Source organism: Balaenoptera physalus, assembly GCF_965194825.1.
Source record: "Balaenoptera physalus genome assembly, chromosome: 4".
NCBI classification, from domain to species: domain Eukaryota; kingdom Metazoa; phylum Chordata; class Mammalia; order Artiodactyla; family Balaenopteridae; genus Balaenoptera; species Balaenoptera physalus.
Window position 1 is genome coordinate 135,852,416 of NC_138891.1, and position 21,680 is coordinate 135,874,095.

The window sequence follows — 21,680 nt, forward strand, 5'->3', positions numbered from 1 at the left end:
TTTTCAGGGGATCACTGCAAAAGCAATAGTGGGTAAAACAGCTGGTGCCTTCATATAAATCTAGGCACCACCACCAAACTTTACTAGTAGTGTATTCCTCACCACCACGCAATTGTAGTGTTTGTAAAAAGGCGGTTTCACTTCAGAATGTCCTTCAGAATGATGAGTGGTGCCAGAATAGTATTGGAATTTAATCTCAGCAGGGGCTTTAGAAGTCGAAAAGTCTAACCTCCCACCCGGTGCAAAGATTGATATGATGGTCATCCCATATCTTTGCATTTCGAGTGATGGGAAGGTCAGTTCTTTACAAGGCAGCCTATTTCACTCTCATATAGCTGTAATTTTCAGAAATGTGTTCTTGTTTATACATCAATGCTCTGTCTCTCTATAATTTTTACCTTTTGATTCCAGTTTCTCAGTGTCCAATCAAAATAAAACATGCCTATCTTTTACATAGTAGCCCTGCAAATATTTGAAGTTAGCTGTTGGGTTTTCCCTAAGTCTTCTTTTGTAGCCTGAACACCAGTAGGTCCAGTAATTAATAATAATAAGATCAAAATTTGGTTTTAGTTTTGTCTAGGATGAACTTTCTTTTTTTAAGTATTGTTTAGTGTAAATTCTTTGGATAGTATTATGTCTTATCACAAATAATTAGAACAATCCAAGTTTAACATTTATGTTTATGTATGTTTGTACTTTATATTTCTGAAATACATGAAATATTTAGTTTCACTTCTATTAGATGAATTCTGGATTCTTTTGAACTGTAGTATTGGTATTAACAGCGTTTTGGCACTACATGAAATAAACAGAAAAGCGCTAGTACTGTAATGTTGCTTCAGTATTACAGTCACTACCCTGATAGTGAGGTATGTTGTATATGAAAAGTGGCTTCAAATTGTATTAGAGAAATGAGGAAACTTCCAGTCCCTCAGGGGGGAAAATGAGAGTAAGTAAGCAAGAGACCCTCTTGGGGAGGTACATTTGATACGCTAATTTATTCAGTGACCTTTTCTAGCGCCTGCTCCATGATATGGACTCTTGTAGATTTGGGGAGTACAGTTGTGTACAAGATAGACAAAAGTGCTTGGTCTCCTGAAGCTTACATTCCCGTGATGAAAGGATATTCATAAATTGCTGTGTAGAAGTAAATGAGAATGACATAAAGAGTCCCTGAGGTGGGCGGGGCACTTTGGGGTGATGAGGATATCAGAAGAAAAGAGAGAGACTTTTTAAAAACTTTGTGCCCCCAGGATATTTTGAGAATTGTGACATAAATGTTATTTGTGAGAGGCTTACAGAGACAGAAAATTTGTTGAGAACCACTAATTTAGCACATGAGGAAACTGAGGCACAACTTTTAAATGGATACATTTTAATAAGTTATTATTAAATTTAATAATTTAAAGAGTTGCATAGCATTAGTGAAGGAGCTGCGACTGGAGTCCAGTTTTCCTAGTTCCCGTTCACATTCATTCACTGTTTCTTTTCCATACTTTTTTTGTCCAAGTGAACGTTTTTGGCTCTCCAGTCTGTGCTGTAACAGAATTGTGTTTCATTGACATATGGTGGGTTGGAGGAAAGTCTTAAGGAGCTGCTTTCAGATGGGGTGAGAGAAGCCCGTAAGGAGCACATGCGCACAACCTCTCCTAGAATAGTTGGAATTAAAGGGTTCAGAGACCTTGTAAATGAGAATTACGCCAGCAAGATCGTGTGCTTCCTGCAGACCATATGTTTTTACAAATCGAACATTGTGCTGTGTTGAGCAGAGCTTTTTTTTTTTTTCTTTTGGAAGCCTAAAATTTTTATTTTAATAGACTTAGAAGTTTCACCAGTGAGGGAAGTTGAAAGCCTGGATTGATTAGATTAGGAGCTTGGTGGGTGGAATGGTGATTTTGTAGAATCCTGTGTTGGTTTGAACAGTCAGGCTGATGTTCCTTATTAGGTTGGCGCCCTGTGTTTCTACCTGAGGACCCATCCCATGGGGGACTCACTGCCTGTAGCTCAGTGGCCCAGGCTCATGGTATTATCTGTGGTACATTTTAGGGTGAGTGGACTGAGGCCTTGCCAGCTTCCCTCAATCCATTACACTGTAGAGCAGAGGTTGGCCAGATAGTAACTAGTGTAGACTTTGAGGGTCATATAGTCTCTGCTGTAATTTCAAGTCTGCTTTTAGCATGAAAGCAGCCATGGACACTATGTAAATGCCTGAGCTGGCTGTGTTCCAGTAAAACTTTATTTGCAAAAGGAGGTAGTGAGCTAGATTTGGCCCACGGGCCCTGGATTGCTGACCCTTGACTTAAGAGTTATGTGGTAGGTATATGGGACAAGTTGAGCAGCTCCCTTAATAAACAGGAAGTCTTTTAACCCCTTCTTCATCTTTTTAAACTTTTGGGTAATTTGAATTACAGTGAAATGAATGTGGCCATTCAGTCTGCAATTTGACCTTGACATGCCGAAGTTAAAATGTGTTTTGATATTTTCCCAAGTTACATTCTTGTTAGGTAGCCTTTCCCCTTTTTTGGACAGAAGCAAATCTTTTATTATACAAGCTCTTACTTCAGAAGAGCATGCTCCATGTTTCATACTGTAAACTCTTCAGTTGGAATTTAAACAAGAGGCATTGAGATATATTCCTTTTTAATCAGGCAAAACTGAATTAAAATTTATGATTTGGGTAGCTAATCAGTAGACTGTAATCAAAGTGTGTGTGTGTGTGTGTGTGTGTGTGTGTGTGTGTGTGTGTGTTCTCCCTTACCCATTCTTTATTTGGATACACTGTTCATCTACTTATCATAAGTTTATTGATGCAATACCGAGTCAAGAAATAGCATTTTTAATGAAATGAAATATTACCCTGCTGTTAGTAATGAGGTTTCTGCAAAATACTGAAATGTCTGTGAACTAATGAAATGTGAGAAGAATTTAGGCTCTGTTTGATTTAGAACTATATAAAAATATTTGTTTACAATCATGAGAAATTGCCATAGACTTTTTACCTAGTTAGTGTTAATACAAAGAGATTTTGGCCCTTATTTTTGTTTTCAGGAAGTTTCTGTTTATCATAAGGCTGGTTAAATATATAAATACACATAATTTTCAGTAGGAATTTAAAAAATCCCTAGTGGGCTACAATATGAAATAAAAGTAGAAATTTTATTTCTAAACTTTAAACTAGTACTTAGTGCATTCACAGCATTTTAGCAGTATTTGTCAGAAAGAAAATATACAGGTATATGGTGGATTTTCTTCAGTTACTAGAGTGCACACTTAAAATTGTTCTGCAGTTTTCTTTTCATTTGATCCAAAATGAGCCACTGGAAGGTAGCCTTTTCTTAAGTTCACTCCTGCATTGAAGATTTCTCTGCTTGCATTTCTTCATTTATGTTTGAGGAGAAGTACTCTTTTCCTTGCCAAGGTGTCCTCTGGCCTCCTCCCCCGATTTGACTTTTGTCAGTGTTGCTTTTCTTTGCATCAGGCTCTTCCACTTGTTAACTGTCATGTAATCTCAAAGTCAGGACATCTCTCAGAGGCCCAGTTTCCAAATCTATCAACCTTCTTGGCTCCCTTTTTTTTTGTGTGGTGAAGATTAAATATGCACCAATAAAACACTAGATCTGTGTTGATCACGTAGCAGTTACACAGCAAATCATGTTGGCCATCGATGATGATATTTAAAACATCCTACATTTTATCCTTCGACTGGTTCATTCCCCTTTAACTGCTAACTTCCTTGTGTTTTCTCTCTCCTCAAACATTTTACTCAAATTTGTTTGCCCCTCAGGCTCTAGAACTTTCTCTTTCCTTCACCTCTACCTTTGCAATCTAGCTTTTAGCCCCATCTTGCTAAGTGACCGTGCAGTCACCGTGCTGTGGTTTTTTCTTCATCTCCATCCTGTCATTCTGGAGGCTGCCTCTTTCCTTAGTTTCTGTGACAAGGCAGGTCTGGTTTTCCTTTTGCTGTTTGCTTCTCTGACTTTGAGTCCTCTTGTCCGCCCCCAAATGTTTGCACTCCCCCGGGTTCTGTTGTTGGTCTCTTTTCTTCTCACCTCACACCCTCCCTCAGTGCTCTCACTCCTCCCAGGGTTTCAGATAGCCCTTCTCTGCAGATGACTGTTAAATGTGTAATTCTAGCCTGCCCTGTTGTTTTGAGCTTAAGGTTTATATCTTGAGAGGTCAGCCTGGAGGAACTGTGGGCATCTCAGACTCAGCATGTCCTAAACCAGAGTCATCTTTTGTGTCCCCAGCCAGCTTGTCCAGATTTCCCTTTAGCTGTTAATAATAACCCCATTCTCCCAGCCACCATGTTTGGTGCCCCTCTTTTGCCACGCCTCTCCCTCATTTTCCACATTCCGTTAGTTGTGTCTTCTCAAGTTTACCCCTATAAAGTGTCTTTTCTTCCAAAAGTTTTTGGTGTATACATGTGCATAGAGGGCTATCTGGAAGGAAATACACCAAAATATTTAAAGTCTTTTATCTCTGGATGATGGGATTTTATATTGTTTCAATTTTGTTTTTTAGTAACAGATATTGATTGTTTATATACTTGGACCCAACCTACAATCTTAACTTCTCAGTCCTCCTTGTCCTGAACTTCATCGGATGGGACTCCTAGCTGTTTCCTCAATACTTTCTTGTCTCTGCTCTTTTACTCAGTGCTTGGTTTGTTTGTTCTTTGCATCTCCCGTTGTCATTTTCCAGGGCTCCCCTCGAGACCGCTTTCTTTAATGGAACCCTTCTTCCAACTGAATGCGCTTTCTCTTCTCATGAGCTCTCTGGTCCCTATGTCACTTCTGGTGTTCTGCTCTGGTCCCTATGTCACTTCCGGTGTTCTGCCTTCTGGTCTTCTTACGTGGGTTTTTGAGTTCATGTCTTTATTAGATTGTAAGCTCCATGCGGGCAGAGATTGGGTCTTACTCATCCTTTCTCCCTTTTGGTTACAATCTCTCAGTTTTTCTTTGGGAGACAACCCCTTTTCCCACTGGCTGTCTATGGTTTTGGTGAGATGGTCAATCAAAGTGTCCTGCCAAGAGGATACTCTTTCCCTGGAATTTGAATTTTGAATCATGGGCTACAAGGACTGACAGTGATTGGCGCTGATTCATCCTGGCCAAGGTGCTCTGAAGACAACACTCATTAGTTCCTGCCTCCCAGATCCCTGGAGCTGCTCTGGTCCCTGAACTCTCCGAGGCCTGCTGCTTCAGATTTTCCTTCGTATCTGTGAGCTATCTCATATCCTTATGATAAATGTGTCTTTCTCTCTCTTTTTTTTTTTTTTAAACTTTAAGTTAGCCAAAAGTAGTTTCTGTTGCTTTTACCCAAAGATCCCTACCAATAGAGCTGTTATGATTGGAACTGACCACACTTAATCATTCTAGTTCTTACATTGATTCTGATGTGTTTTTTTCTTCTTTTTAAAAACAAAAACAAAAAACAGCCAGAGACCGCTGCTGCTTTGAAGCGTACACTAGAAACCCTGATGGACAGAGGGGCTGTGGTGAGGAACTTGGAGAACCTGGGCGAGCGTGCGCTTCCTTACAGGATCTCCGCCCACAGTCAGCGGCACACCAGGGGAGGGTAAGTCCTTCGTGAGTCACTGGACACGTGCCTTTGGTGGGCTCCATAAGGAGCGCTGTGTAATTCATCTCAGGAGTTATTAGACGCTCATAGTCAGATCCCCACTGTGCCAGGTGGTGTGCAGGTACGTACCCCAGCCATGTTGTGTTGCAGATGGAATGCATTTATGCTGACTCACAAGAAGCTAATCAGAGCCCCAAAAGAGGTCATGCCAGCAGTAACACATTATTTATAAGCTTTTGATTGTGGGAAACTTTTCTCGTCAACTTAAGCACTGTTTTCCCCTGGCATTTCTTTTAACTTTCGCCTTTAAAACACCTCATTGAGCAACGTGTTGTCCACCTACTCAGTGCTTCCTTTGTAAATATGAAGGTTGCAGATAACAAGCAAAATGTACTTCTTATTACTAATGTGTATAACCAGAGCCTAAAATCCCCAGTAAGAAAATGGTTTTACCTATTCCAGCCAATTTTAGTCACAATTTTAATCACAAAAGTAATGGGACTTTTTTCTCACATAGTATATAGCAAGTTCCTCAAACATGTCAAGGATTTGATTTTATAGTGATACCTATCTTTGTAGAAATTCTTCGAGGTCAGTTTGTTTGTTGGGTTGGTTTGCCGCTTCTCTAAACTTACGCCCAAGGTTTCTGGTTTGGAGGAAGAATCTTATTTTGTTGGGTTTCCTAGAAGTAGGTGATAGAGAAATGGGAATCAGTTTTTAGCATAGCAGGGAAAGTCCAGGACTAGGAGACTTGATTCTCCTTCTGGGGCTCCCAGCTGTGTGGCCTAGACCAAGTCACTTAGCTTCCTTGGGTACTGAACTCAGGTGGTCGTTCTCCCATCCACTTTGTCACAGTGATCAAATGAAATAACCTCTGAAGATGTGCTCTGCGGACAGTACTGGGTGTTGTACGATGCTGCTTTTAGTCGTGTGGGGCGAGCAGGCTTGTGCAGGTTTGCTACATGTGATGGGCCCGAGTAAAGTCACACCTCACGCCAGGCTTTCTTACTGCTTGTAAACCTTCTGCCGAGATGTGGCACAGACTGCACGTTTCTTGTTATTGCTTCACCTTGTTTTGTGCTAGTGTTCAGCTTCTTGAGAGCACCTCTGAAGAGTGTGCCTGAGGTGTTGCTAGGCAACCTGAAATGCTCGGTGGCTTATTCCTCTCCACAATCATAACAACAGTAAGCGATGGAGACTGTGTGTATAACATTTTTTTAAAACTTAAACCAAACAAAGGGGTTTGGTTTTAATAGCAAGGCTATGAATCCTTTTGCCTTTTTTTTTTTTTTTTAAGAGAAGCATATAAACTTTGGCCAAGAGTTATTAGCCAGGTTCTGTGATGGAAGGCACTGAACAGGGAGAGAAGGCAGTTTCCTCATTATGTGCTTTCAGGGATGCACAGTAGGAATGCTTTCTTCTGCCCCCTTTCCAAGTAGAGGATTCGACCTTGTTGAGGGCTAGTGTGGCCAGCATCCTGGAATTTGCATTTCTCACAGTGCGTGGGTAGCGCTCCTGCTGCTGCTGTGAGGGCCACGCTTTGAGAACTGCCGCATTAACTCATCTAGTTTTCAGGCCTCTGTGTGCAGTGCTGGGGTAGGGTGGTACTCCTTCTCCTTTATGGATAGAATAAACTCAGATCTGGGAAGAGCTCACCTGGAATCAAGCCAGAGCTGCTGACAACACCAGACCTACATTCCAGATTCCTGACAAGGTGCCGGTGCCCCACCAAGGGCTGTGTTGCCGTCACTTAGTTCATTTATAGTTAAGGATTTTATTTCTGGGTGGTTTTTCTGTTTGTTTGTTTTTTTACTTTCAGACTCCTCAGAGAAGGAGAAGCAGCATCCTTAAAATATATCATACTGTGTCTATTATACATCAACAGAAAAAGGTGGTGCCTAGCCCCAGTGTGGGAGGTTCATGTTTTAAGTTTGCTTTTCTGAGGATAAATCAGTATCTGGTATTTATTTGCTTGAGGTAGTGTTTTCCAAAGTGTGGTCTCTGAAATGCTAGTGATACAGATATGCTCCACCAAAAATGGAGGGTGTGTGTGATCAGTCAGATGTGGGAAGCCTTAAAAAAAAAAAAAAAGTGAAAAAAAGGGACTTTCCTGGCAGTCCAGTGTTAAGACTCCGAGCTTCCGCTGCAGGGGGCGCGGGTTTGATCCCTGGTCAGGGAACTGAGACCCCACATGCTGCACATACCGTGCAGCGCGGCCAAAAAAAAAAAAAAAAAAAAGATGTGGGAAGCCTTGCGTGATCTAATCCTTCTGGAAATTCACAACACACCTTAGCGTATAAATGGTGAGAAGCCCTTCCATAAGATGCCCTGGTTTGTCAATTTTACTTGACCATGTTACTTTTGTTTTTGTAACACTCATTAATGTTCTTCACAGTGGCTTTTGGTAAATGAGACGAGGGGCTAGTGTAGTTGGGAGTTCCCTGGTTTGGAGATTTAAAATTGAGTGGCGTGTCAGATGGCTGCGTTGTGGAGCTTAAGTTTAGTCTGATATTCCCTTAGCTGCAGCCGGTCCTCCCATGGTCACTAACCCCAGTGATGTTTGTAGTAGGCGTTCTGTTCACTTGTCAAGTTCTTTTTGTGCACTGACATAGCCACAGAAGGCATTACAAGCATGTATGAAGGAGACTATGTGCCAGGGTGTGTTAGGTGCTGGGAAGGTTCACTTTTATGAAGTGGTTGAGAAGAAACAGGGTGGACTTGTGTGTTATGCATTTATTAGCGTTCAGAAGTTTTGGGCTCTTTTCAAACAGCCCTGGAGGCCATGAAACGTATCTGTAATTGTGGTGGGGCACTGGTTTGACTCCTGAGGTTGATATGTTGAGAGCCAGTTTTTTAGCTGGCTAACGAGTGAGCCCTAGATGCCCTCCATGAATCCACATTGCACTGTGGTGCTGTTGGTTTTAAGTGTTCCTTTTACATTTTGTGGGAAGAAGTGGTATATCCTGGTGGTATTGCTAGGTCTCAGGATGGTTCTTATGATCGTTGTGGTTCTTGATCTCAAGGAGTTTTCACTTGAATCAAAGACATGCCTGCATATGGCTAACCTAGGCACCAGCCAAGCGGGTGTAAACACAGGGGCCCAGCACGGAACTGTCCCTCTGACCGAGGCTGACAACCAGGCGTCTCTCTTGCAGTTACTTCCATCATGTTGAATCATTGCCTCCCATCTCACCTCCTTCCCCCAAATCCATACCCCTGCTACACACATGCCAAGTAGGCCTGCCTGAAAGAAGAATGGACTGAGAGAGTGCTTAGGTAGGAGAGATAGTGCTACTTTAGGGTTATTTGGGAAGCTTCCCAAAAGGAGGAGGTGGTACCTTGAAAGTGGTACCTGGTGTTTATTATTATATCAAGTCTGTTACCAGTTTATGCCAAAAAAATATCATCATTATATTCCAGATATTAACTTAGTCAGTCCTGATTTTGGGAACAGGTTACATTCCAGGAATTTGTCTGTAGGTTTATTGTTTATAACTGGGAACCTATTTTCCCATTGGAACAACTTGTTCCCAGGCTGATCCACAGAAACTTACTTAAACTCATAATCTCTGAGGGTCAATAGAATTGGACGAGTCATTTATGTCCCCTAGGGACAGGGAAGAGTTGACCGGATGCCCTGTTGCTGTTTGGGCCAGGTTGGGATGGTTGGGTCTTCGGACCGTTTTTCCCGATGGAGGCTTCTGGCCTCACTCACCACCCATTTCACAAGGCAGTGCCTGGAAACCACTGGAGCATGATTAGGAGCTGGGGGTAGAGTGGGGGGTTGGGGTGGGGATGGTCTTAGAGGGGCTGGGATTTATTCTCAGCTCTGGATTTGCTTTGGTCTCCTGGGGGCCCCCCCCAGATTATCTTTCCTTTGTGCTTTCACATGCTCACCTTTGTACCCTCATCAGCTCTCTGGGAAAGGCAAGGTTGTTGCTGTGGAAAATTCTTTCTGTGTCCCTTGGTGTCTAAAAGGGGACAGTGTTACGTAGGCAGAAGGGAGTAAGTGCTCACTTAGACCCTTGCTCAGAAGGGGCAGGTTTTTACTGACTCATAGTATCAGTCACCCTCTGCCAGAACTGCCTCAGCATCTGCCTCCAGGGCTGCACAGACTGGTTTAAGGCTCTCTTTCCACTAGATGGGGCTGGACTGAGACTAAGAGGGATTTCTGGTGCAGGAGGGGGAACCTTAGAAGAAACCGTAGTCTATGTTGCAGCGATGGGCTTGTGCCTGTTTGTAAAAGGATGCCCCAGATTGCTTTGACTGTTTTTACCACCTCTGCTTTCACTGCAGTGCGATTGGGCTAACTTCAGAATGTGTGTGTATGAGAACTCTTAAGTAGTGAAGGAGGTTTTTCTTGCCTGTTTTGTCCCTCCTTTGTCTGCCCTCATGCATTTAAAATGTGAATAGGTGCTTATAGCAAAGATCTGCTGGTCTACATATAAGACGCCCTTCTGTTTACGGGTAAGCAGAATGATAAAAATAACTGGCTCTGTGGTGAATCAGTGGAATTTTACTGACTTGCTCTCCAAATGTGTCTGCAGCTAACTCCAAGAGTGCTGGCACCCTCTCTAGAGGAGACTGATTCTCCTGTGTAGTTTTCTCGTTAGCTAACGTTTCCATGTTCTTGTGCTCTCCTGCCAGCATTAAGTCCAGGCCAGCATCCTGACGCCATTCTTGTGTGTAGGTGCTTCACGATGGGGTTTCAGGGCAGGGCTGCTGTGTGGCCTTGGAGGTTTCTTTTTAGTGGCAGGGTCCCAAGATTTGTAAGAATTCTGCAGCAGGTTTGGTGGTTTTTAAAATGTATGAGACCCAATGGATTTTAAAAAAGGAATGGGGCTTTTCCATGCAGAGGCTGTCTTGGTTTTAAGGAGAATAATTCACTGCTTCAGTGAAGCCAGAATCCAGCAAGGTTTAACCGATACAGTCTAGGAACTGGAATTCAAACAGATCTGTTTCCTATGTTCCAAAAGGCTTGAAGAGGCTTCCTGGCTGCAAATCCCTCTCCTCTCCCTCCCCCACCCCACTCACGGGGAGCCACTGAGCGCTTCAGTGGAAATTTCCACTCGTCTGCGAGGGGGAGGGCGAGGCTGTGAGTGAGTGTGTGACGGAGAGAGACAGACAAAGAAAACTCACATTCAAGCAGGCACTTTCTATGGACAACTTGTAACTGTAGGGTGAAGACAGAAGTGAAATAAAAACCAAATACAACCTTTAGCGTTTAGGAGCATTGCAAGAAGCCACTCGGGGGGGTGAGGGCTGGCAGGCTGCAGAGCCTTGTGTCAGGAGGCCACTGAGTGGTTTGCTGGTCTTGTTGCCCCGAGAGGAGGGCAGAAAGGACGCTGAGGGCTGCTGGCTCCCTCGTGAAGCTGAGCTGGGCATGGAGAATGCTTGGCGGCACTGGGCTCGGTCTGTCCTGGGCGAGCCCTTTCTCTGCGTCTTCTCAGATCTCTGGGGGGTTTCAGTCATGCAGTGGAGAGTTTTGTAGTGTGTGTCTTCAGAAATACAGAAAGGGTTAACTGCCACCTTCAAGACCACGTGGGCAGTTCTGCCTACGAGATGGTTCCCTGTTCCTCCAACTTTTGAACATGGGACTCTGTGATGAGAAATGCACTAGTGTACTAAACCTTTTTTGTCCTTTCTCTCCTTGCCGGTATCCATCATTTCCTTGCTTCTACTTCTGCAGAGTTGGTGCCACCTAAAATCCAAGTGCTTTTCTATAGAAAAGAGAGAAGCTGATGTCTACCTTGCGGGTGAAGTGATTCTATAATGAGAACCACATGTGGGACAATACACCTTGAAATGTCAGCACCACTGGGTTTTGTGTTGAAGGCGAGAGCAGCGCTTACCCTGGCTACCTGGTGTGCAGAACCATTTCACTGGTGCTACTGGACATGTGGTTGAAGGTGCTGGGAATGTAGACTGTAATTAGATTTGAGATTGCTAAACTGGATTTTTCCAAAATGATTGGTTCATATATTGATTTAATCACTGATTAAATGTGGAGATTGGAAAACTGGCTGTTTGGAGAACTTGATTTTTTTTTTTTTCCTTATTGGAATGTCAGCTTTTGGGCATGTCTAGGCAGTTGCAATTATAGTCATACTTTTAAACTACCTTGAGTGAGGAGCTCATCCTGAGAATGGAGATACGAGTCTACATGTTAGACGTGTGACGCCGTTTGGTCTTGTGTGTTGATTCTGCGTAGCTAGGTTAGGGGGAGGAGCAGACGTTGTTACCTCATTGTGGGATAAAGGTGGAGCAGATGCCTCTGGAGACGCCGAGTCCCTCTTTTGGCCCCCTTCCTTTGAACAGCAGCTCGTCTGAATTTCAGAATGGCTTCTCCCTGACAGATTTCAGTGGGATGTAGGGAGTTCCGAGGTCGTTTTGTCAACCTAATTCCTATTTTTACAGGTCTGTTATGGACCTGTGCTGTCATGGGAAAGGGATCCTTGCAGGCATCAGAAGCTGCCCAGACCTACAACTCCAAGTAGGCTGTTTCTGGGCTTCACTTCTCATTGTCATTCCTTAGGTCACCTGTGGTTAGAAAAACCCACTAATGTGTATAAAATAGATAACTAACAAGAACCTGCTGTATAAAAAAATAAATAAAATGAAATTCAAAAAAAAAAAGAAAAAAGGAAAACCCAGTAGCTAGGAGTCAGGTGTCCACGACCGCCGCGTCATTTCCACAGTCTCCTGCGGGACTGGGAGACGTGTGCAGGTCTTGGAAGCCTGGGTTTCTGCTAGCACTGTGGCCCTTGTGACTTCTCTCCCTAGCTGGACTTAGTGTTCCAGGGGGTCAAGGCCATGTGTACCTCATCTTTTTAGTCTCCTGAGGTTTGCCCATAGTAGATGTTCATTGACTGGTTAAGTTTGCCCAAGATAAATCAGTGAGAAGAAGAATATATCCTGGCAGTAACCAAGAATTGGTCAGTGCATCCCTGTGTGGGAAGGCCATAAAGGACTACTAACCTGTGTGCTTGGGCTGCTAAGGCAGATAGAGATTGTCCTGGACTCCTGCTTCTTTCTCTCACAGTGGGGAGGGACAGCTTGGTTCCCTGGGAGGGAGATGTGGAGGTAAGAGCTTAGCTATTTTTTTAAATTAATTTATTTTATTTTTGGCTGCGTTGGATCTTTGTTGCTGCGCCCGGGCTTTTCTCTAGTTGCAGCGAGCAGGGGCTACTCTTCGTTGCGGTGCACGCGCTTCTCATTGCGGTGGCTTCTCTTGTTGTGGAGCACAGGCTCTAGGTGTGGGTTCAGTAGTTGTGGCTCGCGGGCTATAGAGTGCAGGCTCAGTAGTTGTGGCCTTAGTTGCTCAGCGGCATGTGGAATCTTCCCGGACCAGGGCTCAAACCCGTGTCCCCTGCACTGGCAGGCGGATTCTTAACCACTGCGCCACGAGGGAAGTCCAAGAGGTTAGCTTTCAACTGTGAATGTAAGGTTAGCTTTCAACTCTGAATACAGTAAGATCTGCCCATCTCTGAGGCACTCCTAGCTCTTTCTCTGTCTTGGTGGTGTTTCCTTTTTGTGGAAATTTCCACAGTGCAATAAGGAGCATGGGAGTAGAAGCAGTCTTGCCCACATGAGCCCCAGGCGTAGATCAACAGTGTGATAAGCATGAAGTGACTGTCACAGCTGTGGTTGTGGGCACTAACCCATTTGCATCTTGGCCAGTGCTTTTGTTTGGGTTTGGTTGCTGGATGAGTGTCCTGACTGGTAGAGGGAAGTCAGAGTAGCTAAAAGAAGGTAAAGGCTGGAGGGGTTTTGGTAGTAACAGAGCCTCCTGAAGCCAAGCTTAGGGTTCCCAGACCTTTTTCTAGTGCTTTTCTTTATCCTTGAGAAACCTGCAGAATGCCAGTTGCTGGCTAGCAAGAGGTGTATTTGACAGAGTGGGAGCTGAGGGGTCTGTAGTCCGGATCCTGCCTCTCCCTTTGTGACCTGGTGCAGATCAGTTCCCTGGAAAGCAGCGGAAGGGGTTGGACTGCGTCGTCTTCACGGTCCTCTCCCCATTCACTGGGGTTCTGTAACCCAGTGATCCCAAAGTTCTCTGTGGCTTCTTATGTCCTGGAGTCAAAAGCTGTACTCTTAGAATCCTGGCTGAGGGCACTTAGTAGCTGAGTGACCTTGAACTAATGACTTAATCATTATAAAATTCAAAGGAGAGAATGTGTAGGAAACCACTTTGAAAACTGCTGGTTGTTGCTGGGGAGAAGGCTGCTGGGCCCACACCAGCACCCAGCACCACTTCCTCTTGCACTTCCTGAGTTGCCACATGGAGTGGAGCTTCCACTTCCTCCTACTCTTCCTCAGGAACTGTTTAAAAGAAAGTTCTATCTAAGACACTTGCCTTTTCATTTCTGAACTAATATCTGGCCTCTAGTTTCCATCCTTGGGTATTCTTTTTACCCTTATCACAAAATGGTATCCAGAAAGTTTTGGGTTATTTCTTAGCATTATTTGGTGAATGCCAGTGTATGGAGGGTACTGCTCAGGAAGACTGCACGAGAATTGATTTGTGGGCAGATGAGTTGCTTGTTGGCTATCGTAAACACACTCTCTCTTAGAAACATGTTTAGACTCAGAGGCTAGCCCACAAAAATACCTCTGTGGTGTAGTAGAATGGAAAATGGAAGAAGACAATGCTTGCTGAACCCCAGATATGGTATCTGAGTAACTTGAATACTTGACCATAAAGAGGGGCAGGCTTAGCTCACTAGAGCAAGAGACACCTGTGTACTCTGGAGGGAGGGGATGTGGAGCATTTACAGGGCTGGCAGTGGTAACTGCCAGGGTGGCTGTGTGCCCAGAGCATGTCAGGCCCTCGCTAAGCATTTCCCTCCATATATTACCCTGTATAATAGATGGCATTTCACAGTGCACTACCTCCGGCTATCAGGGCTTTAAGTGGAGTAAAGCAAAAGAGGAAGACACATCTATGGAAACTAGATGAAAAGCAAGGAAAGAGGAAGGAGCTCAGAGAGGATGTATATGTGTTTAAAGAAAAACTGCCACTATAGAATGAAGTATTGTGGGATGTTAACAGACAGAGGGTGAGGTCATAACTTGTCCATGGTAGCTAGGCAAGACATTTTGATGTATACTGGATGAAAGGACAAATGGATAAAAAGGGAAGAGAGATGCTGGAGGCCATGTTGAATGAGGGCGTTCCCAGCCCTGGCCACCAGACGGCCATAATTATTGGGGGTTGGAGGAGTGGGAAAAGTGCTGGGGGTTGGCAAGGAGAAGGTAATTTAAGGTCGATTACACTTAATTTTTAGGCTCTAATTCAGAGCCTTACTCAAGGTAAGTAATCAATAATTAACCATTGAACAAACGAGCAGTTCTTAAGTTGGGTGATTGCAACCATAGTGCCTGCTTTGTGGAGTAGAAATAAACAAGTAGAATTAAACCTTGGAAGATTTGGCCAGGTTGGTGTGTAATTTTCAGAGTAAGCCCAAATGGTGGTCTCATCATTGAGCACACGTGCAAGTCAGTGATCAAGAAGTTTGCCAGGTCATGGAGGAATTGGCATTTTTATTTCATTTCTTGAAAAACCCTCGGCGTCTTCATCAGCTGTAGTTACTCCTCATCATCACCACTCTGTATCAAGTCATTCACCAAGCCCTGCTCATTCAACTTCTACATACCATTTTAAAATCAACAGCTTTGTGGAGGTATAAATGACACACAATAAACTGCACATATATGTAAACCCATGAAATCACCACAATCAAGATGATAAATTGGTCACCCCTAAAGTTTCCTCCTGCCTCTTGTGATCCTTCCTTCCACTTATCCGCCATCTGATCTCCTTTCTTTCACTATAGATTAGCTTATATTTTCTAAAATCTTATTTAGATAGAATCAGACAGTATGTACCCTTTTTTACTCTAGTTTCTTTTACTCAGCGAAATTATTATGAGATTCATCAGTGGTATGTATTAATAGTTTATTCCTTTTTATTGCTGAGTAGTGTGCCATTTTATGGATATACTACAGTTTGCTTATCAGTTTACATGTTAATGGATATTTGTGTTATTTCCAGTTTCGGGTTGTTACAAGTAAAGCTGCTATGAACATCGATGTAGAAGTTGTTCTGTGGGCATATGCTTTAATTTTCTTGGGTAAATCTAGGAATGGAATGGCTTGATCATAATGGCAGGTGTATGTTTAACTTTTTAAGAGACTGCCACACTGGTTTCCAAAGTTGGTTGTATCATTTTGCATTCCCACTAGCAGTGTATGAAAGTGTCAGTTCCTCTACATGCTCACCACACTTGGTATGGTCATTTTTTAGCCATTCTAGTAGGTAACTCTTCGTGGTTTTAGTTTGCATTTCTCTAATGATTAGTGGTATTAAGCATCTTTTCATATGCTTCTTCGCCATTGTATATCTTCAGTGAAATGCCTTTTCAAATTTTATGTCCATTTTTAAAAATTGGTTTTTTAATTAAACTTTGAGAGTTTTTAATATTCTAGAAATAAGTCCTTTATCAAATATGAGTTTGCAAGTCCCAGTGCATGGCTTGTCTTCTTATTATCTTAAGAGTATCTTTCAAAGAGCAGTTTTTAATTTTGATGAAGTCTAAAGTATCAAATTTTTCTTTTATGGATTGTGCTTTTGGTGTCATGTCTAAGGAATCTTTGCTTAACCCAAGGTCACAAGGATTTTCTCCTGTGTTTTCTTCTAGTTTTCTAGCTTTGTGTTTTATGTTTAGATTCGTGTTCTAGTTTGAGTTAATTTTTGTATATGGTACAAGCATGGATCAGAGAGCTCATTTTTTTGCCCATGGATATCAAATTGTTACAGCAGCTTTTGTAGAAAGGACTACCCTTTCTTTACTGAATTGCCTTTGCACCTTTGTCACAAATCAGTTGTGCATTTGGATCTATTTCTGAACTCTCTATTCTATTGATCTATTTGTTTATCTTTATATAAATACCATACTGTCTTGATTACCATAGCTTTATAGTAAGTCTTGAAATCAGGTAGTGTTAAGTCCTTCAACTTCATTCTTTATCAAAGTTGTTTTGGCTGTTCTTGTCTTTTGAATTTCCATATGAACTTAAGAATCAGTTGTCAATTTCTAACAGAAAAGTCTTAGGATTTTGACTGGGATTCTTTTGACTCTTTACGTCAGTTTGGGAAAATAGACAACTAAACAAGTTGAATCTTCCTACCCATGAACAAGGTATACCTCTCCATTTATGTATGTTTTCTTTAACTTCTTTCAGCAATGTTTTATAGTTTTAATTTACAAGTCTTGCACATCTTCTGTCAGATTTATCACTGAATATTTAATATTTAATTTCAAGGTCTGATTATTTGTTGCTAGTATATAGAAATACAGTTGATTTTTGTTTATTGATCTTGTATCTTGCAGCCTTGTTAAACTTACAGTCTGGTATCTTTTCCATAAACTTCTTCAGATTTTTCTGTATACACGATCATGACATCTGCAAATAAAGACAGTTTTACTTTTTTCTTATCAACCTGGATGCTTTTTACTTCTTTTTTTCTTGCCTTATTGCACTGGCAAGGCACTTCAGTAAAATGTCAGATAGAAGTAGTGAGAGTAGACGTTCTTGTTTGTTCCCGTTCTTAGGGGGAAAGCATTCAGACTTTGACCAGTTAGTATGATGTTAGCTGTAGGTTTTTCAAAGATGCTTTTTATAAGGTTGTAGAAGATTCCTTCTTTCCCTAGCTTGCTGAGAGTTTTTATCAGGAATGGATATGGGATTTTGCTAAGTGCTGTTTTTTGCATCTATTGGAATAATGATCACATGGTTTTTCTTTTTTAGTTTGTTAATATGGTGATTTTCATTGATTTTCAAATGTTAAGCCAATCTTGTATTCTTGGACTAAATCCTACTTGGTCAGGATATATTGTCCTTTTTATATATTATAGTAGTCAATTTGCTAAAATTTTGTTTAGAATCTTTTCATTTATGTTTATGAGGGATGTTGGTCTGTTTTTTTCTTTTCTTTTAGTGTCTTTGTCTGGTCTTGGTACCAGGGTAATGCTGACTTCATAGCACAAGTTCAAAAGTGTTGTCCTACTTTCCAGACCAATTTGTATCAATTGGTATTTTTTTCTTAAACATTTGGTAGAGTTTGCCAGTGAAACCATTTGTGCCTATAGTTATCCTTGTGGGAAGGTTTTTAACTACAAATTTAATTTCTTTGATAGATATAGGGCTATTCAGGTCATCTATTCCTTCTTGAGTGAGTTTTGATAGTTTGTATTTTTCTAGGAATTTCAGTTAGGTTGTCAATTTATTGCAAAAGTTTTTTTATGGTATTCCCTTACCATTCTTTTAATATCTGTAACCTTTGTAGTTGTTTCACCTTTCTCATTCCCAAATTTCGGTAATTTGTATCTTATCTCTTTTTACTGATCAATCCAATTGGAATTGTATCAGTTTTATTGATCTCAGTGAACTAGTATTTGGTTTCACTGATGTTCTCTATTGTTTTTCCTGCTTCAGGGATTTCTGCTCTGATTTTTATTATTTTCTTTTTTGGTCTTACTTTGCATTTAATTTGCTCTTCTTTTCCTAGTTTCTTAAGGTGGAAGCTGAGGTCATTGATTTGAGGCCCTTCTTTTGTCTTACGTAGATGTTTAGTGCTGTAAGTTTACTGCTAAGTACTGCTTTAGTGGCATTCTCCAAATTTGATGTGTTGTTTTCATTTTCATTCAATTCAAAGTATTTTGTAATTTCCCTTTTGATTTCTTCTTTGACCCATAGGTTATTTAGATGTATGTTTAGTTTCCAAGTATATGGGGATTTTCTCAAGATTTTTCTGTATGACTCGAATCCCTTTAGAGGTATTGAAACTCATTTTATGGCCCAGAATATGGTCATCCTTGGTAAATGTTTTGTATGCCCTTGAGAACCAATATGTATCTTGCTGTTGTTGGGTGGAGGGGTCTATAAATGTCAGATCCAGTTGGTTGAGGGTGGTGTTTGCTTCTTCTGTAACCTTGCTGGTTTTCTGTATACTAGGTCTTTGATTACTGAGAGGAATGTTAAAAGTTTCCACCTATAATTGTGGAATTGTCTCTTTCTCTTTTCAGTTCTGTTAGTTTTTACTTTCTGTATGTTGTAGCTCTGTTATCTGTACGTACACGTTTAGGAATTTTGTGTCTTCTTGGTGAGCCCATCGTTAAGTGTTGTCTCTTTTTTCCCCTGATAATTTTTTTTGCTCAGAAGTCTCCTTTGTCTGATATTACTGTAGCCACTTCAACTGTCTTTTGATTAGTGTTTTTGCATGATATATATTTTTCTGTGCTTTAACTTTTAATTATTTTTACTTGAATAACTTTCCCCCTAGGCTTGTGAATGGTCACATGGGAAGTTGGGAATTTTTCTTACGAGTTTTGAACCCTCTCCTTGTGTAGAATTACACAAAATGCCATACTTTTTCTAATAATGTTCTTCCTTGCTGAATTTGTTCATTTTTAATTTGGTCTTTCCTGCTTTCTGTGAGAATTCCACGTTTCATGCCAACACACCACTGTGAAATACTTACTGTGGACCTGATGTACGTTAGCCTGTGCTCAAGCTGCTGGGGATGTAGCAACAAAGTCCTTCTTCTTAGGGCAGTTATGTTTCAGTGGAGTGAGACAGACTGTAAACAAATATACACTGTGTTAGCATGATAAAGTGCTATGGGGAAAAAAATAAAGCATTAAGAAAGAGAGGTAAGAGGGATGAGGCTGGGTGGGCGGGGCAGAAGGGCTCTCTGACAAGGTGACTTTTGGACAAGACGTGATGGAAGTGAGGGATGAACTCTGTGGAACTAAGGTGAAGAATATTTCTGGCAGAGGCACAAAGAGTGCAAAGACCTAGGATGGGAATATGCTTGGGAGAAGAGTGTGGCTGGAACCAAATAAGTGGTGTCAAAGGTCATCTGAACCAGCTGGAACATTGTAGAATTCTGAAATACTGCCCTGAAAACTGTCCTTTAACAACACCGTGGTCCAAACCAAACAGTACAAGTGAGGCTTCAACTTTTGCAACAGAGCACGGGTGGCGTGGGCAGGGAATAGAAACACTTCTTCCTTTGCATTGGCATACGGCTAACTACTGATAAAGTTATTAAGACTGAAGACCAGTAGCTGTATGAGATGTCTGTCTGTATTAGTCTGGTCTGAGTAAATGAATGTTAAATTCTTTCTGTCACCCAAGATTCAAGTAGTTTTCTTTTTGTTCCTTGTCAGTTCTTGAATGTGCTGGATAGTCTTGGATGAGTCCCAGGCCTTTCTTAACCTTTTTCTAGTTTATGAAGTATGGCTGATGGTTCTTACTCTATCTCTTAGGTGCATTAAGTCACTTGTAAAATCCTTTGGAAAATTAGAAGACTCATAGATGTTTTCACAAAAAGCATCAACTAATGGTTTGAAAAATTCAGTGGAGTGTAATGGGAAAGGCCGTAGGAAAAGGGAGGTCAGGCACACTACTACACTTTGGTTTAGCTGGTCAGCTGGCGGTTTCTGTTTTGACAAAGATGTGTATGTGTGTTTGTGGGTAGTTGATGTCTGTATGTGGAGAGGAGTAAAACAAGAACATTGACCAAAATAGTGAGATTGCTGTATTTCAGAATGCAGCATATTCACAAATTTTTATTTTATTGCAGGTATTTCTTGGTGGATTTTTACGCACCGACAACAACTGTTGAAGGCATAATGGAGCACTTGTCTCGAGACATTGATGTGATTAGACCAAATATTGTAAAACACCCTCTGACCCAGGAAGTGAAAGAGTGTGAAGGGATCGTCCCAGTCCCACTTGAAGAAAAGCTGTATTCCACCAAGAAGAGGAAGTGAGAAGATTCACCAGATTTTAGCCTTCTATTTAATTCTCTCACTTTTGAGCACCATGGATTAATAATTTACCAGCTTGATCTTTATGTAAGAGGGTGCTTTCAGTGCCCTTTGATTTTCTAAGGTACTTTTAGTTCTTGATCCCCTTTCCTGTGAGAAGTCGGGGAATGGCCTCCTTAGAGCCACTTTGTAATATATGGCATCAGCACTCCCTGCTCGACTGCGTTTCACGAATGTAATTTGTCAGTGAGGACTTTGCCCTGCAGCAGCACTAACACCGCTTTGAAGAGCAAAGATTATAAACACCACTTTGGATTGCACGCTAGTCATTCAGACTGTATACCACCATGCAAAATAAAATTTTAAGACCATCGTATTATATGAGTAACTTTTGATCAGAGTGAAAGTCTGTGATTTTAAAGAACTTTTGCCTCTTCACCTCCCCCAGCACCGTGCCCTATCCGAGGCCTCACAGCTCCAGTCTGCCCAGAATGCTGGCAGCGTGTGGGCGGGGCTCCCGGTTACCAGCGCAGGTTCAAGACTGGGAGAAGCCAGGGTGAGGGCAGGTGGGATGTGTCTGCCCCTTGACTCCTGGGCAGTCACTTTCCCTTTCATCTCACAAGTAACTTGTCCTTGTGGTGGGTGCTGCTCTTGGTAGAGGGGCGTGTGTGTTCTGTGGCGGTTGGTGGTGGCACTGCTTCCTGTCATTCCTCTGCCAGTAGCACTGCTTCCTCACTGTCCCTCGGACCTGCAGACCTCTTTGGGGGAAGTGGCCACCTTTGAACTCTGCACCTCTTCCCTTCTCCCTGCTACCCTGATGAGTCGGAAGCCAATTGCTGTTGAGTTGGGGATGCCCAAAGAGCTAGCTGGCGCCATGCCTGTGGCTAGTGGCATGCTGAGCTCGTAAGTTAGGGGGACTTGTAAGAAGATACATCTTTTTTTTTTTTTAAAGTTTATCCCTTCATTTTGGAAGGCCTTTTTTAAAAAATTTTTATTTATTTATTTATTTAATTTATTTATGGCTGTGTTGGGTCTTCGTTTCTGCGCGAGGGCTTTCTCTAGTTGCGACAAGTGGGGGCCACTCTTCATCGCGGTGCGCGGGCCTCTCATTATCGCGGCCTCTCCTTTTGCGGAGCACAGGCTCCAGACGCACAGGCTCAGTAATTGTGGCTCACGGGCCTAGTTGCTCCGCGGCACGTGGGATCCCCCCAGACCAGGGCTCGAACCCATGTCCCCTGCATTAGCAGGCAGATTCCCAACCACTGC

The 21,680-nt window shown here is 42.2% G+C and overlaps 1 protein-coding gene and 1 long non-coding RNA gene across 2 annotated transcripts in view; one reads left to right on the forward strand and one right to left on the reverse strand.

Moving 5' to 3' along the window:
• Nucleotides 1-20,790, forward strand: part of MRPS6 (mitochondrial ribosomal protein S6) — a 64,024-nt gene extending 43,234 nt beyond the window's left edge. The window contains exons 2-3 of the mRNA XM_082459143.1: nucleotides 5,438-5,577; nucleotides 20,228-20,790. Of these exons, the coding sequence (XP_082315269.1) occupies nucleotides 5,438-5,577; nucleotides 20,228-20,417 (330 nt within the window). The 3' untranslated portion in view covers nucleotides 20,418-20,790. The remainder of the gene's footprint in view (nucleotides 1-5,437; nucleotides 5,578-20,227) is intronic.
• LOC309659424 lies at nucleotides 7,587-20,221 on the reverse strand. The gene is made up of 2 exons (XR_014262800.1): nucleotides 17,983-20,221; nucleotides 7,587-17,935 (listed from the first exon to the last, which is right to left on the reverse strand). It is a non-coding gene; the product is annotated as an uncharacterized lncRNA (long non-coding RNA).
• Nucleotides 20,791-21,680: the final 890 nt, after the last annotated feature.